The sequence below is a fragment of the Ammodytes marinus genome, assembly GCF_949987685.1.
Source record: "Ammodytes marinus genome assembly, chromosome: 13".
In the NCBI taxonomy this organism is placed as follows: domain Eukaryota; kingdom Metazoa; phylum Chordata; class Actinopteri; order Uranoscopiformes; family Ammodytidae; genus Ammodytes; species Ammodytes marinus.
Window position 1 is genome coordinate 9,997,066 of NC_137217.1, and position 16,858 is coordinate 10,013,923.

General features: G+C 41.1%; 1 protein-coding gene across 8 annotated transcripts in view; it reads left to right on the plus strand.

Annotated features, from left to right (window-relative positions):
• The window catches only part of rims2a (regulating synaptic membrane exocytosis 2a), a gene marked incomplete at its 5' end in the record, with an annotated part of 144,434 nt that overhangs the window by 14,176 nt on the left and 113,400 nt on the right, over positions 1-16,858 (plus strand). For 6 of the 8 annotated variants that reach the window (XM_080039832.1, XM_080039830.1, XM_080039833.1 and 3 more), the window contains 3 exons: positions 8,421-8,453; positions 9,503-9,589; positions 14,059-14,269. In XM_080039832.1, coding sequence (XP_079895958.1) covers positions 8,421-8,453; positions 9,503-9,589; positions 14,059-14,269 — 331 coding nt within the window. The remainder of the gene's footprint in view (positions 1-8,420; positions 8,454-9,502; positions 9,590-14,058; positions 14,270-16,858) is intronic. The other 2 variants (XM_080039835.1, XM_080039838.1) reach the window with 1 other exon arrangement.

Here is a 16,858-nt window from a genome sequence, read left to right on the forward strand (position 1 = left end):
TCTCCCTCACCCTCTCTTCTCTCTCTCTCTCTCTCCCTCTCCCTCTCCCTCTCCCTCTCCCTCTCCCTCTCCCTCTCCCTCTCCCTCTCCCTCTCCCTCTCCCTCTCCCTCTCCCTCTCCCTCTCCCTCTCCCTTTCCCTCTCCCTCTCCCTCTCCCTCTCCCTCACCCTCTCTTCTCTCTCTCTCTCTCTCTCTCTATATCAGAGCCAGAGATGGGGCTAACGCAGAGGGCGGTGGCCTAGCTGTGTGGTGGTGGTGGGGGGGGGGGGTTAGGGCTGAGTTTCTACAGTATTCCCAGTGGAGCTGTTGAGCCGTGCATGGGGAGGAGTTGTGACGTTAGAGCGGGACAATGTCAGCTTCCAAGGAAGTGCTGATCGCAGCCCGAATAGAATGTATCTGTGTCGGGGAGAGTAACGTGGGCTGACAGGAGAGGCAACCAAGCATTCACGTACGCGGAGAGACATGTTCGCACACACAACCATTACCAAAGAACACAAACACGCTGCATCACTATACCTCTGACTAAATGTTGCCCTTGTGGTTGAGACGCCGTACAATAAAGTAGCTGTATATATCAAACTGAATACTGTGCGTAACGTTTCCCGTACACCCTCGTATGGAAATACACTGTGTGAATGTGTGGGCTGCCGGGGTGATTAGCTGACTCGTTGCCACTTGGAAATCTCTCAGGAGGGGGAGAGAGATATTGAATCCTGGCAGGTAATCTAAGGAAACAGATGGATTTGAGTTATATTTGGCAGCAGATTATCCACTTCCCCCGGTTGCTCAGAAAAAAAATAAAAATAAAAATCTGCTGTTGCCAACTCTTGTTTGACAATCTGAATATTAGTCCTTGGTCAGGAGGTCTGGCTTCTTGTGCGTGTGTTAGATTGCCCATTCTGATGAGTGTGCCCCGCGGATTCAATCGTATCTGTGCTTTTCTAAGGCCCAGCTGTGGTAGCCGGCCAACCCCCAGCCCCCCCCCCCCCCCCCTCCACACCTCAGCTGCCTGCCCTCTCCACGTCCCTCCTGCCTTGCCTATCGCACAGTGCCAGCGCCCCGTGCCAGAGGAAGTTATCAGCTCTCTCTATCCCCCCCTGCCCCTAATCCCCTCCGAGGTGCAGAGAAAAGCGTTAAGTAGCACTTCTTCTGGCATTTATTGGAGAGGTGGAATGAACAGGTGTCTCCAGACCTAATCGTCTGTTTTAAATGAGCTGCTATTTTTAGCCCAAACTCTCTCCTTTTTTTCAGGGAGCTTTGCAGGGAGTGTACAGTAGAGGTGGTGGTACAATGGGAGATTTCTGTTTTATATAATCTGCTGCTGGGATAATGCTGACACGGTCATACACGGTGCATGTTGACGTTCTGTCTGTGGCTAGTGGGGAGGGGGGGTTTCTGCTAGATTTGACAATAATTATTTGACTAACTATCCAACGTCTTATTCCTACACTTGTTCTTTCCACATGTAGGTCATTTTCTTGACAAGTAGGGGAGAACGGGGTAATATGTCACACGGGTTGGTTGTCACAATCGTTATATCTCGGAACCAGAAGGCGATGTCTGTGAAATGTTGGTATGTAAATATCCAGAATTGGGATCAGAGGTCACCTACATAGTCTTCCTTGGAGTTAGACTGTTGAATTTGAGGTGAGAGGACTGTTTGTGTTTTTCATGTCAAATTGAAAATATTTAGCTCCTCAGTATTTTTCTTCTAGGCTTTTACACAATGGGTACAAAACACTTGTTACCCATAAAAAGTGTGAAGGGTAAACTATAGTTTAGATTGTGGTTAGCAAGCTAATTAGTTGTCAAATGGTTTTTGGCCTTGACGCTAGCAAGAAATTCAGGTTGGGGTTAGTCGTCACATTTGTTGGGGGGTTGGTTGTCACATGTTATCCAAAGGCTGCAGCCAGAAAAGGAACCCAATAACAAAATAAATTGTCAAGCTGTATCCTCACTGACACCCCAGAGAAGGAAAGAATAGAGCAGGAAAAGGCAGCTAGCATGCAAAAGAAAAAAGGGCAACAAAATCAAAACAACCCAGTGCATCCCAAACTAGACCAGCTGCCAAGGCTACAGTAAGTTATGTAGGCCTATTTGTCAACTTGACAATGCAATTAAACCTTCAAATTTAGTTATACTTTATTGCCTTCTTTTTAAGATTATTCCCATTAAGATAACATTGTGACAAACAACCCCATAGTGTGTGACAACCGACCCCTTGATGGGGTTGGTTGTCACAATGTGTAAGGGTGTCTTTGATGATTAATTTCTTCTTTATTACAATAAGATAGAAAAAGTGAGGGGTACACATTTCAAGCCAACACCTTAAGCTTCAATTTAATGTAGGAATGACTATTGAAAGATGTTTTGGTGATGAGCAATTCTCACTAGAGTAAAAAGTGTGCCTACTTACCCCGTTCTCCCCTATGCACAATATTGTTGAAATATGACACAGTATATAAAATGACTAGAAGTGTGTAGGGATTGAGCTAGAATGTCCACAATACTTCCCCAAATCATCATCAACAAACACTGCTGTGCTGCTGCTGAATTACAGACTTAAGTGAAAGTTGTGTCATACAGATTTGTAATATACTAGTAGATATTAAGTATACAAATATAAAAAATGTACTTCAAAACTACAGATATTTACCCACCTCTCGTCTTTCCATTTCCTTTAATAAAGGGTTATACATATGTTTTAAATACTGCAGTATTATAGCTATGCTGTTATGGTCCTAAGTCTGATGCATGGCCTTTTATAGGTATTCATATGCAATACTTAAAGATGCAGTCAGTCAGTGATTCTGGAGAATGCTTGTTGTCAAAATCAGTGAATACTGTATCTCCTTGCGATCTGCTACCTGTACATACTGTACAGTAGCGCTGGTAGCCTGACAAAAAGAGATTTTGATATGCATCAGGCACTTTTTGAACCATTTAGCTATCAGATACATTGTTAAGTAACCCACCTAGCTAGGTTACTAAGGTGTGGCCTTTTTATCACAACTCATTTGTGGGTGACAGTAAAAGAAAAATCCTTCCCTTAATACAGCATCATTTCTTGCACCAACACACTGTTACAGCCAAGACAGGGACAGAATTCAGCAGTGTGAGATTCCACTGTAGGTGAGTGGCCTCTGGATGAGTTGAGACTAGTGACATTAACCTCATCTCCTGGCAGTACTGACTGGCTGGGACGGTGTTAATGATGTATGTGGTTGGTATTTACCCACTGAGCCAGATTACTCCCTAATGATCCAATTATCACTCTGTCTGTAGTGGACTCTGCAGGGTCACCCGCTTAGCCATGAGATCCCCTATCACAGATTTTCTGCTTAAGTGTCGACGCCAACGTTTTAAACTGCCGGGCGTTGTGGGGTGCCAGCTTACTACGCTCAAATCATTTGAGGAGGCATTTGTGATGTTCCATTGATGCGCTGTCAAGTCGGTTTGGCCTGCACTCTGCGTGAACGGCCTGAAGTGCAAAGTGAACACACAATAATCCCAACCTACACAGAAGCCTGTATTCATGTTTTTTCAGAGTTTGTTTAGCCGCTGCTGAGTTGGAAGCCATGTTTGGGCTTGTTTGCCTCTGTTCACGATAATCAGTGTAAATGCCACACATTGTCACATGAGAGGGAAATAGAAAAGGTCCCCCTGAGTAGCAGTGTGTTCAAAGACTAGGATTAGTGCAAGAGAGAGAGAGAGAGAGAGAGAGAGAGAGAGAGAGAGAGAGAGAGAGAGACCTCAGAGTGACTGGCTGAGCATGCCCGTCACACTTTGGGCAGGTTAGGTAGTGTGATGTAATGGAAGGTAATTATTTCTTGGGTGGCATACGTGGAAGCTGTGTGTCATACTGTGTGTGAGTCTTCTATTACAAATGCTCAAAATGAACAGCAGTATATTGTTGTTATTGATCTACTGCTTGCAGTCTGATGGAAATGCTTGATCATATAATTTTTATTTATAATTAGATATTTGCAGCAGGTTGTGCACAATAAATGTAGCGTCGCATTAATTAAGCCATATTATTTGTTAAACTTGCGTGGAGTCATTTTTGGCCACTTTAAGGGGCAGTGCAACAAGCTATATTACAGTTATCTGTTTAGACATCTAGCAGACAGAGAGAAACATAAGCAATCACTAACGAGACATGTTGTGTTCCATCTGATAAACTTAAGTCAAATATTTCCTCTCCTTTTGGTCTCCATCAACTGCAGAGGGAAATGCATGGCTCTGTAACAGCTAGATGCTCCACTATGTTCACGTCTCACAAGCTAATCTGAAACGTTGCCTGTCTGTCTGTTTGATGCTGGGCATACAATGGGCTTATCAGAGCTTCAGCTGCTGGAAACAAAAAGAACTTAGACTGAACCAAAACAGTACATTTCGTGGCTGAAAAACCCAAACAGTGACCTGAAGGATACTGCAACGTTTTTTTGTAGCTGGGTGTGACTGCAGATTTGTGTGATAAGTTGTTGATTAAATCTTTTAATAGGCATTCATTTTTTTTAACCAAAACTCCTACATTGTGTCGGCTGATTTGATAGTGCTCATACAGGCTGTTGCTGGACTTGATGAGGTGCATGTGACATGTTGCCAACCTTGTCGGTGTTATGGGGAAATGTGATGACTCAGGGCTTGTTGTAAAGCTGTCACATCAATGTATTCCCAATGTAACTCCTCCTCTGCATTATACAGAGATATGTTCAGAGGGATCAAATTAGTTGAATCTCTGGCATCTTACTAAAATGTCCAGGTCGTGGTGTGACAGCATACTGTGTAATTGGGCTTCTGCAGCATACAGAAAGAGGTGCATCAGTCCAGCTCTCCTAATGATCTCGCTTCCATCTGAGTTGAAGGCAATCCTAACACAAGGGCTGCTGACTTGTTTGCACTAACAAGACATTTTTTGAAAGGGGCAGTGTGTGTGCTTCAAGTAGATTTTTTGATTTTTACCAAAAGACTTGGTGCCAAGCAGTGTAGCCTCAGTCCAAGACCATGTGGACAGTAATGACGTACCTTTACTCTCAATTTCCTTGTTTGTCCATACTGTTGTTTTTGTCTCGTCTACCATGGTGGCTATTGCTGCTCACGCTAACACAGGTTTTTTTGTGTTGTTATTATGTGCATCACCTCTTATACAAATAACACTTTTTATACCAATATAGTACCATCTGGTGGCACGCAGCTACATATGAAAAGCTTTTATGAACTGCTTATAGTTTCAGCCGCTGTTCAGTTTTGGAATTTACAACAATACATTGATAGTAAAGACTATAAGAAAATATTCAGGCTATGACATTGAAAGTCATTTTTACATGTGCTTCTGTGCAACACCAAGGTTTATTTTCTCATGTCTGCAACTAGCTATTTTTGTCCTTATAATGATCTCACTATTATGTTTTCAACTAATTGTTTAAGTTGATTAGTCTATTAAAGAGCCCCCGGTGCAAAATATGCTCAGTGTGTAACAGATATTCAATTCAAAACAAGCAGAACATGTTATTTTCCTTTAATAGGCTGGTACCATCGAACGTTTGGCATTTCTGCTTGAAAATGGACTAAAAGGATTGATCAATCAATCAGAATAGTTGTCGACTAATTATCTGTCAATTGACCTATTGATTTCTTGACTAATTGTTTAGCTTTAGTTTGTAGACACAACCAGAGGCTACTTCCTCTGGTTTGTCCTGTCCTTTAGGACACACTGTGCTGCTATTGCCAGCTGCTTATTTGCATTTGCATATGACTAGGATCAGCTTCTTTTTTAAATGACTCACACTCTTCTTTTATCTGTCACTATTTTCTATTATATCAATGTTCAAATGCACAGACACTGAATACAAAAAGCATGACAAAGGACTTGTTACACATTCCCTCATAGCACACACACCAGGAATCTAGATCTTCGAAGTTCATACAGCACATGTGTCCACTAGAGAGCAGTGCAGCATCAGTCACTGTCAAGCCCGGCTGCTTCCCTACGCAAAGCCAGCCAAGCAGAGGAGGTGGAAACCCAAATACAGAACACAAATAACAACAAAGGGCTAAAAATAACAGCAGTGTGTATAGCTTATTAAGGCTTCTAACCGCCACACTCTCATGGAAAATAATTGGAATCATGATGCTCCTTTTTCCAAACTCTGTACCAGACCCTGTTTTGTGTTTGTGTATGTATTAGGGAGTGTGTATCATGCAAGGCAGAGTGCTGGTTGAAGCCATGGAAAACAGAGACTGTGTATCTGCCCTCCAGGCCCGCTACTCCAGCCGCCAGGATACTGAATACGTCACTTGTGACATTTTACACCCTCGTTGTACAGCCTCCGTGTCAAATAATACACTTGCGCACTCACGTATGCGTACAGTACACGCATGGATAATGACACACATACACACACACACACACACACACACACACACACACACACACACACACACACACACACACACACACACACAGAAGGAGGCAAATTCACAGACTGATACTCATGCACACACACTCTAGTCCGGCAGCCGTCCAGGCAGGCAGGCAGGGAAGGCTGGATCAGATAAATATGAGGCTTGTAATGCGACCACAGAGACGGGGCTGATGGGATCAATAAAGAACGGCGCTGCAGGTCATCGGGAGAACACAGCCAGAGGATAAATATGGACTGGCTCATCGGAAAACAGAGCGGCCAGACTGATGGGTACACAGACAGGACTCTATTTTCTCTCTCTCTCTCTCTCTCTCTCTCTCTCTCTCTCTCTCTCTCTCTCTCTCTCTCTCTCTCTCGTGTTGTTCTCTCACCTGGCCTGACACAAGATCAGACAGACAGATTTCTCACTCCGCTGTGCCTCTATACCTCTAGCTAGAGTGGACTCATGCATGACAATGGTTTGTTTGTGGCCTCAGTATTTGTTTGGGAGTTGTTGGATGGCAAGTGTGGATATACAGTTAATCTGAAGTATTTGACTTTCAATTCAATTCAATTCAATTCAAATTGGCTTTATTGGCATGAAAGTTACAGTATTGTACAATATTGCCAAAGCACATCATCAAATTAATAAGTAAAAATATTCTCACTTGATGGAACGTCGTTTTCGGTGGACTTTTTAATTCATATCCTAGATAGATTTCGTGAACAAATTCTTCATTTTTAGGCACCCAGGGTATACCCCGAGGAATCTCACAGTTTAATTAAAGAGTTTTTAATACCTTTTTAATGCCACTTAATATTGCATTTCAATGCCAACGTCATAGCCATACTGGCAAAAGGTAGCAAGGATATGATGGAAATTCTGACACATTTTAATGTACTTTTAATAGAAAACATTTATTATAAAATCTCATTAATGAACTCACATTGATATCCTGTAACAATAGCTTTGTGAAGTGTGTGTATACTCTTAATAACAACATCAAAAAGTGCTGATTTTTCAAATAACAACCCCTCTCAAAGTGTGTATTGTATCCTACTAAAGGGCAATCAAAAAATGTAAGACCTTTGTAATGGAAGTTCAATACTGCCACTGAAATACAATAATTCATCCCGGTCGGCACCTTGTAAGCTGTATGTGCTAACTGTAGCATTAGCATGACCATTAGCATCACATGGTCTAAAAGCTTCAGAAAAAACCCCCCCAAACGTGAAAGCGTGCTGCTTCTCCGTGTTTTAAATCACCGGGGTCGAGTATAAGACCACGTGTACAGAATGAGATTGGTAAATGTGTCTCTGTCCCCGTCTAAAACAAGACAAAATCAAATTCACACATTGCATCTCACACAGCTATATAAAACCATGCACTTGACATAGGTGGTAATGAGGTGTGTGTTGTTGTCACGCGGCGCCTGCAACAGGTCTCTGCTCTGCTCATACAGACAGGGGGGCATCGTAGCTAGCAAACTTGTATGGCTGCCTATATACTGTATATTCCTTGGAACTAGTGTGCTTATGGTGATGGGGGGCACACTATTAGACAAAAAGTCAAACTGACAGAAGGAGGGTGGACCGGCACTCCTGATCCCACCCTCTTGTTGAAGAAATGTTGTCCATGCCAGTACATTCAGCATGACAGGGTGCCTTTACCATTTACTGTGAGGACAATGATACTCACATGAAGCAGCCATTTTTTATCTTTAGGTTTGTCCAAACCATTTACTTTACGTCATATTTTCAGTCATTCTAAATGTTCTTTTTTTTGCACGTTGTTTTTTACATCATTTCCATTGTCATCAAAGCATCCTCTATAATATCTTGAATATTATTCATATTATAGTTGCAGTATTGTTTATGTCATGCACACATCTTCAGTGATATCAGTTGTGTCAGTATTTTGTGTCTGTCAGATTGTTTTCCCCATCTCTTTGTGTTCTGTATATGCACTGAGCTGTGCACACCTTTTTGTTTTTTATTTCTTTTATGTTTTAGGATCAAAGAAGAACCAAAGCCTCAGCCAGCACAGTAAGTAAACTGCATTACCCAGAGTGCTCTAGGCTTTGACACTTCTTCTTCTTCTTCTTCCCGTCAGTCGGTGCTGTGTGCTTCATGTGGCTTTCACCTCTTTTTTTCTTTTTCTGGGAGAAATGTGAAAGAAAATGTCACTAATGTCATGGAAAGCCGCTTGGATAGCATAGCACACTGGTGTTTCACCTTTCATAAGCTTTAAATGAGTACAGCATTGACCAGATTGTCGATTTTCTGGGCCGGACACTAAACAGTGGACTTCCATGACATCAATGACAGCGGCTTTTCCTTTTCTACCAGCTTTGTTACAGCCAGGCCCCTCAAACCCTTTCCCCCTTTTTGTCCCTGGTCTCTAACGTGCTGCCCCATTCTCATCCAGTGTGTCATCTGCACTCTGATCGGCTTGTGCGACCTTGTGATTCTATCACATCTGTGGTCAAGATGCACCTGCCCTGCTCTACTGTACCGTTGCTGCATTTTCGACTAAATCCACCTGTAGTAGGCCTTAGCAGTCTGATGACATGACCCTTAATGCACCACCACCGCCACCAGGCTAGAATACGTGACACTCCTGTTACCCTCAGCTGATCGTTTGATACAGCTCTCATTTCCATTGGCTGTAGAGCTTTCTCCTGCTTTTTTCTCTCCTTCCCTCGACTGTGAACTGTCCGTATCATCTATTTTTCTTTCTTTCTTTCTTTCTTTCTTTCTTTCTTTCTTTCTTTCTTTCTTTCTTTCTTTCTTTCTTTCTTTCTTTCTTTCTTTCTTTCTTTCTTTCTTTCTTTCTTTCTTTCTTTCTTTCTTTCTTTCTTTCTTTCTGTCTGGTTGTCACTGTTCCACTAAAAGTGCCGCTCTGCCCGTCTCCCGGCCTTCTCCTGTCTCTGCGCTGGTTGTAGTGAATGTCCCTGCTATTTGTTCACTTCTTAGACTTTGACCCGTCTCCTTTAAGAAAAAAGAAAAGAAAAGAAAAAAGACTTTTTTCCGGACAGCCTGTTCTCTGTCCTACCGTTGTGATTGTTCCCGTCACACTTTGCTTATTTGAACAGGTGGTTTAGTGGGATCACTGAGCTGGTAAATAACGTCCTTCAGCCCCAGCAAAAGTCCCAAAATGACAAGGAGCCAGAGCCAGACGCGTAAGTAATAGCACAGACCCCCCTTTTGATCTTCTCCCAGCAGGCACTAACACACAGTGGTGGCCCCCTGCAAGCTGGACACACAGTATGTCTGGCCCTAGTGGATACTGAACTATATTCTCAGTGTGTCTGCTGAAGCGTACGAGGAGAGAGTGCTGGTGTGGAATTGGTGTGCCATTATTATTATGACATAATGGTCGTGTTTTGTGACGTGGTTCTAATACCAATATATATGAAGTCAAGAGGAAACTCAGCAGACATTGTTTGCTGTATACTGTATTTACCGTGATCAGGACTTTCATACTAAAGTAGCCTATGTATAGCCGTTGCGATCAGGGCTATTCCTTGTATGCAATAGAAAATAGCATGGTGTAGGATATTGTTATACTGCATGTTGTTACATATCACATTGAACAATATTTCATAATTCTTGTCATTATTTGATCTATGATTTAAAAATGTATAAAAAGTAAAGTTGGCTAAAGTTAAATAAGGTCATATCATTGGTAGAATTAATGTTTAAAAAAAATCATTTTATGTTTCAAATCAATATAAGATAATATTAATCAACTGTGTTTATTGTGAAACTCGGCACATTTTAGGCTACAGCCAATGAGAGTAAGAATAAAATAAAGATATAACCTTTATAAAAAATAGGTTTAAGTAGAGATGTAGAGTGACTGTGACTATAACCAATCTGCTGTGAACAAAGTGTATAAGGCTGCACAGCATTTAGTTTAGCTAGTTCCAGGGCACTGGTATTAGCTAACTGGTACAGTATAGGCTACTTAACTGTAAGTGAGCCATCGTTAATGTAATTAGCTACACCTGTGCTTTCCTCACAGTGATTAGTCACAATGTGAGCTGTCAAAAATGTTGACAAAGGAAGGTAAAGGGGTTGTGTTATAGATCAAAGCAGCCATTAGAAGACAACATGCTGGACCGAATGGACTTTAGGCAACTTTAAGTAAGTTTTAATTGACCTAAAATACATAGAAATGTACCCCTAAGCAATATTTTCGTATCAGTTTCATATAATGTAAAAAGGTTTACTTAAGCATTGAACTCTGCAGCACTTAGCATTTAGCCTATTTTAGCATTTTGTTGGTTTTACAGCCAGAAAAGGTAGGCAGGCTGCTTACGGTTTAGTGTAAAGGCTTTTTATCAACCTCATTTTCAACAGAAATGGTCATAATTTATTTAAAGCTATTTATTTGTATACACTGAACTGTACTTGGCTCCAAAAGCCTCCTGGACAAAGCTAGCAACTACCTTGGGCAATAAGTGGAGCAGAAAGAAAAAAAAAATGTCTGTGGAGACCAAAATACAAATTAAATTTTAAATTTAAAAAAGATTCAAACTGGACTCCACATGAATGGTAATGTTTTTTGTCTGTTAGAAGTGGCTACTCACTCAATTAAAATAACCTAAGCTTTCAGATAAGAGCTGGCAAATTTGTTTCAGTTTGGTTAAAGCTGCTAATGTCTCTTTTTATGGATGCTATCAATACCCTACATAGGCCCCAGTTAAGGCGAGACACTGCAGGTGAATAGTTTTTAACCGACAGATATCATCATGACATTGCCAATTGATTACTAACATCGCAACCATTATTTTTGGATTACAATTTTTCAGAAATGTTTTTAAAAAAATCTAATTTGGCAATATCTTACTAATGAAAACATTTTCATTTATTTAAAAAAAAAAAAAGCTGGATGTAAGATACAGCCAAAGTTAAAATCATTTTATTTTTTAGAACATATAAGTGTCTGAAGTTTTTACAGAACAGATTTTGTGTACATATTTTTTTTCTTTTTTTTATAAATCAAAAAATACTATGTCCAGGTCTTAGAAATGCACTTTGGGCATGTTTTTCATATAACAAGATCATAAATCAGACAGTGAACAACATATGAACAAATCCGTGTGTAATAACCTTCACAATAAAGTTAATAATGATTATTAATTATTATTATTATTATTAATGTTGAGATAATGGCCGGTCGTTAAAGATGGTCGTATAGGAGAAGAATAAAGACACAGACAATGTTTAGTCAAATAAACACTTAAATGTGCATTTTGGACCTTTGATTTATTCTAGTATGAAAGAAGATATGTTATGGAAAATCATCAACATATCTCAAAATTGTCCAGTCCTTGAAAATAACAATGTTTTTGCCTGCGGTGTCAAGCCTTAATACACCGCCACGTCCATGCTTGCTTTGTGTTGAGGAAAGCGAGGAATTCATATTTTCATACAGTTTGTGGCCAGAGAGGCTTGTGGAGAGCTTGTAGTTGACCCTGGCTGTTGATATGTTGGGTCTGTCATATGTCCAAGAGAGAGGCTCAGGTTACCGGCTGTGTGTACCTGCTCTGGTGCTTCCCAGAGGAAAGAGAGCTCCGATACGCTAGCATGGGATGGGACAATGAGCAGAGTATGATTACTCGTCAGTACTGTCACCTACATTTGACCGAATAAGTAAACCCTCTGGAAGGGGCACTGTGTACCAGCTGCCTGCTGCCACTGAAAATCTGCTCTTAATCCATGTTACTTTACGACCACATTTGTTGTATTTAAGTAATATGAATACTTGGATTTACTTGCAAGCACACACATAGTGTGTAGTATGTGTGTGTGTGTGTGTATATATAAACTTACAGAAAGTAAGGAAATTTGTGTTTGGTCGAGTATTTCTTTGTTGTAACCCTTTTTCTTTACGATTTATCCCAGAATTTATTCCAAGAAGAATTGTTACAACAAAGAAATGATCGACCACACACAAGTGTCCTTACTTTTTGTCCTAAGTTTATACAGTACTATACATGTACATGAGACAGATATCAAGGAGCAACATATCCATGCCAGTGTGCCGTTGGAATCGACGTGTGGAACTGCCTTTTTTAATAACCTCTGTGTAGCCCCTCAAGAATGTATTTCGCGTTACAAGAAATGACCTTATAGGGAAAGGTTATCACTGGTTACCTTTAACAAGGTCTCACTGACTGTGTCCATCAATAGAGCAGGGGCCCTTAGTCCATGTAGTGGCCCAGGAGGGAGCGCATGTGTCGTAAACGTTTACGATTAATCGAGAACATGATTGTTTGTTGTCTTATTTTGTTGATCCCCGGATACTGTGGCTTTACCTTTTGTATCACAGTCTTCATCATTCTGTTATCAGGCCTTATGTCAGTAAATGAGATTGGGTGGGATCTGTTAAACAAGGTTACATACTAATCTCTGCTTGGTAAACACACAAAGGCTGTGAAACAATTAGACCTTTAATCCTCCAATGGGTGCAACGAGGGGCATGCCAATGGCACCTTGGCTAATGTTAAGGTGGTACACAATCACACACACAGGTTGTCTTCAGCTGGGGGTGTTGCCATTGCATTTGGGCTCTAAAGGTCTTGTTTGTGGGTAAAGGGAGCACATTTATCTCAAACGCAGAGCTGTATGTGGTAAAAGGATAGCGCTGCTCAATAATTCACAGGTGCTAATGAATGTTGCAGGGGATATGTGGGGTGAAACCAATTCTAATCGCCATATTATGAAGTCAGCCCAGTGTTTAGTTTCCAAGGAGACGCTCAATTGACATGTGTCATACAAAATGCATGTGAAGAGTCCACTTTTTTTTCAGTAGCCTCTTAGGACCTGTTAGGAGTTAAGGGTCTACTACTGTGTATAGTCAGGTGCCATCTATAGGACACAATAGACATTGCATTACACATTCTAGTGAATGGTGGGCTCCTCTATGTGTGACCTCTAATTATTTGCGATATAATACATCAGAGGTATATTAATTGTGTGTATTGACAATTACATTATTGCACAGTATGGTTATAGTGTGTTCTCAGTCTCACATTATGACCTTCCTGATATTGAAACAAAGGTGCAAGTGAGTCATCAAACACAGTGGGAACTTGAGAAAGTGGAATTAAGGGATGTTCTTAACTTGCAAAGCAAATGTGATTCCCACCCCTCCTGGTGTGGGAGATGTGTGGTATCAAAGGACTAGCTCAGCTGTGAAACTTGCAAAACCTCACACACTCCACATACAGTATCTGAGGTTATATCAGTTGTTCAGTCAATAGTAGAGGCTTATTGTGAAAGTGGGAGTTTGAGAACAGGCCTGAATGCATGAACCAGGTGGTGGCGATAAGAAGGATAAGTCTGGTGCAAAAAGTAATGTGTACCTTATGCAAATACATATAACACATTGATTTGAGTTTGTGTGTTGTTTCAGGAATAACATTTAAAAAAAGAATAGTATAGTTATGAATGTTTATGGCCTATTGTAAATGTGCTTAGGCTATTATTGCTGTGGTACAGACAGTATGTATCATTGGTTCAGGCTTTATACTTGTTCCTATAATATTCATACACATTTAATAAATAAATCAAAAAGTATCCTATAGGTCATCAAAGCATATCTCCCTTTTCCTAACCGTTGTTCTTCCCATGCTTGCAGGAAGTTGCACCAGCAGTTTGAGTCGTACAAGGACCAGGTCAAGAAGATGGGGGACGAGACCAAGCCGCCTCAGGACCAGAAGAGTGAAGCCCCCATCTGCGGGATATGCCACAAAACCAAGTTTGCCGATGGCTGTGGCCACCTCTGTTCATATTGCCAAACCAAATTCTGTGCTCGGTGCGGAGGACGAGTGTCTCTGCGGTCAAATAAGGTAATACTGGCTTGCATGCTAGGTGCTCTTCATTTATATATGTACTTATACACGCACACACACACACACACACACACACACACACACACACACACACACACACACACACACACACACACACACACACACACACACACACACACATGCAGATGTCCCACCCTCAGGCAAATTCCTCCCTACGCCATTTGAAATCCAAGGTTATGAAACATTGCAGTGAAATCCCAATCTGGGAATTGAGCCAACAGTGTCTCTAATGACAACTAATGTTTGTCAGATTATCAGCATCTACTCCAGTTAGAGCCTCTCTGCAGGCCTGTATTCTAAATCTCCTCTCCCATGTTTTCCTTCACAGCTGTAGATTTCCTACTCATCTTTACTGTAACTTACAATTGTTCTACTTCTCCACTGGAGGGAAGTGTTCCTGCTTTTCTTTTCCAATAAAAGGAACCTGATAGCTACTCTTGTATAGTGTGGCACTCCAGTGTCTAACTAACCTCTGTAAACTCCTCCCCACAGACTAAGCCAAAGCTTTTAGTATTTGACTGCTTAAATTTGAATCATGGGCTTGAGTGTTTTTATGCGATGCCATCCAATCCTCCGCTGTTGGAGTATGTGACAGTTCTACCGGGACCTACTAATGCAACTCACAACATCTCTCTCTCTCTCCCTATCTTTTCTACTTCTCGTTCTCCCCCTCCTGTCTCCCTCTTTCCTTCTTTCTTTCTTTCTTTCTGCTGCATTCCTGCTCTCATGGAATTGCAACAGGAGGACAAAGTGGTTAGCAAATTATTTTCTGTGTTTCTTGTCTGAACACAAGCATTGTTCATGATCAGCTGTGATATGGCTATATACACATACAGCAGCCCACAACTACTGTACATGAAACAAACATGAAAAGTCCTGATTAATGTTGTCTGTGAGTCTGCCATGTTGTGCTGAAATAAATAGATGGTTAAAAAACATTGTTCATCCTTGAAGGGAAAGTATGTAATGCAAATGACAAACGATCATTAATAACAAATACTGGTTGCTCAGACTGTGGAAGCAGTTATCACAATATCTTATGTAGCTCTGGAGAGAGCTTTACTAAATAGAAAGATTTAAAAGACTTAACATGTTTAATAGAAAGTGTGTATTACTGTACAGTGTTTTAAGGCAGACAAGGGAGGGTAGGGTTATGGAGACCACTGTGGTGCATGCTGGAACTTGTAGCCCTCTGCTGCACAGATTTTGACATTCCTCTTTTTAAATTCTTTATTTTATCAGCCTCTTGTGAGTCTTTCAACTTCATGTCAGTACAATACTAAAATACTGGAGTACCACACTTAGCATAAATTGGACCTCACTTCAATCATAAAGGATTATTGCCCCATAGCTGATAATATCTTGTAATAATACTAACTTCAACAAGCAGTTGAGGGGAGTAGCTTTTCTATCCAGATTTTTAGTATAGAGGGTTTTTGATCGATATAAAATCCCACACCCAATCAAAACTTTTTAAATGAGATAACTGATGTAGTCCTCCATGTAATGTAGTGTGTAACAGTACAAATCAGGGGAGGGAAAGCTATACTGACTGATTGCAGTATTGAATAACTTTAGGGTCTATATCTGTTCAAATAATTAAACTATTATAACGTCACAAAGACAGCCAGAGGAACACATCACATGGGTCATATCATTGTCTTTGTTCATGTATAGCACATATAACATAGCTGTCTCTTCTCTACATGCTTGTGTGTTACTGTTGATTGTCAAACAGTAAGTTAATAGTCTATGCAGGCCACGCTGGAGGGATGCACATACCAGCAGGTTTGATCCAAGCAACTGAGCAGCAGGACCAGCGGGAGAGACCTCTGCCCTGCTGCTCCCTCCATTGCCAAGACCCCAGTTGTAGAGGCCGCCATTGTTCACTGGTAGATAATAGATGGGAGATCGGTTACCTTGTTTTACAGATGGTGTTTAGTAATAATAACAGTGGCAGCAGGCTGGCGATGGATAGTCAGGTTATTGGCAGAGAGGCCCTGGGATGTGCCACTGAGGCAATGCCCCCTATTTACCTGGTGGTGCCCTGGCCTCCTGGCACTCTATATGTCAATCCTCCATATTTTCCTGCTGGAACACAAATGGAATAACACATTATAATTGTATATATTGAGATACAGATTGAGTTAACATTTGAATCCCAGTCCTGAGGAGCATACTCTATATGCTCCTTTGTCAGCACTTAGTCACTCCACTATCTCTGTACTTGACAATGGTGCCATATTTCAAATATGTATTTATTTATTCTATTTTTTGCAGATGTGCATTCAGAATCAGTTGAAAATACGATACATAGCTTACTTGTCTTGAGCAGAGTAGCAGAGTAAGCATTTGTGGCAGGATACATACGTTTGGATGACAGCGTAAGAGAAACGGAGAACCAGCATGGAAGTAATTAGAAGAGGTGGAGAGGTCATTGTGATGTAAACAGAGGTGGGTCAGTTGACTAGTCATTTTGTTGTATTACACAGTCTGTTCTCTATTCATCTGGTGAAGAGTTCAGTATCTCCAGGCTGACGGGGCTTATGAGGAGCCAGTCAGCAG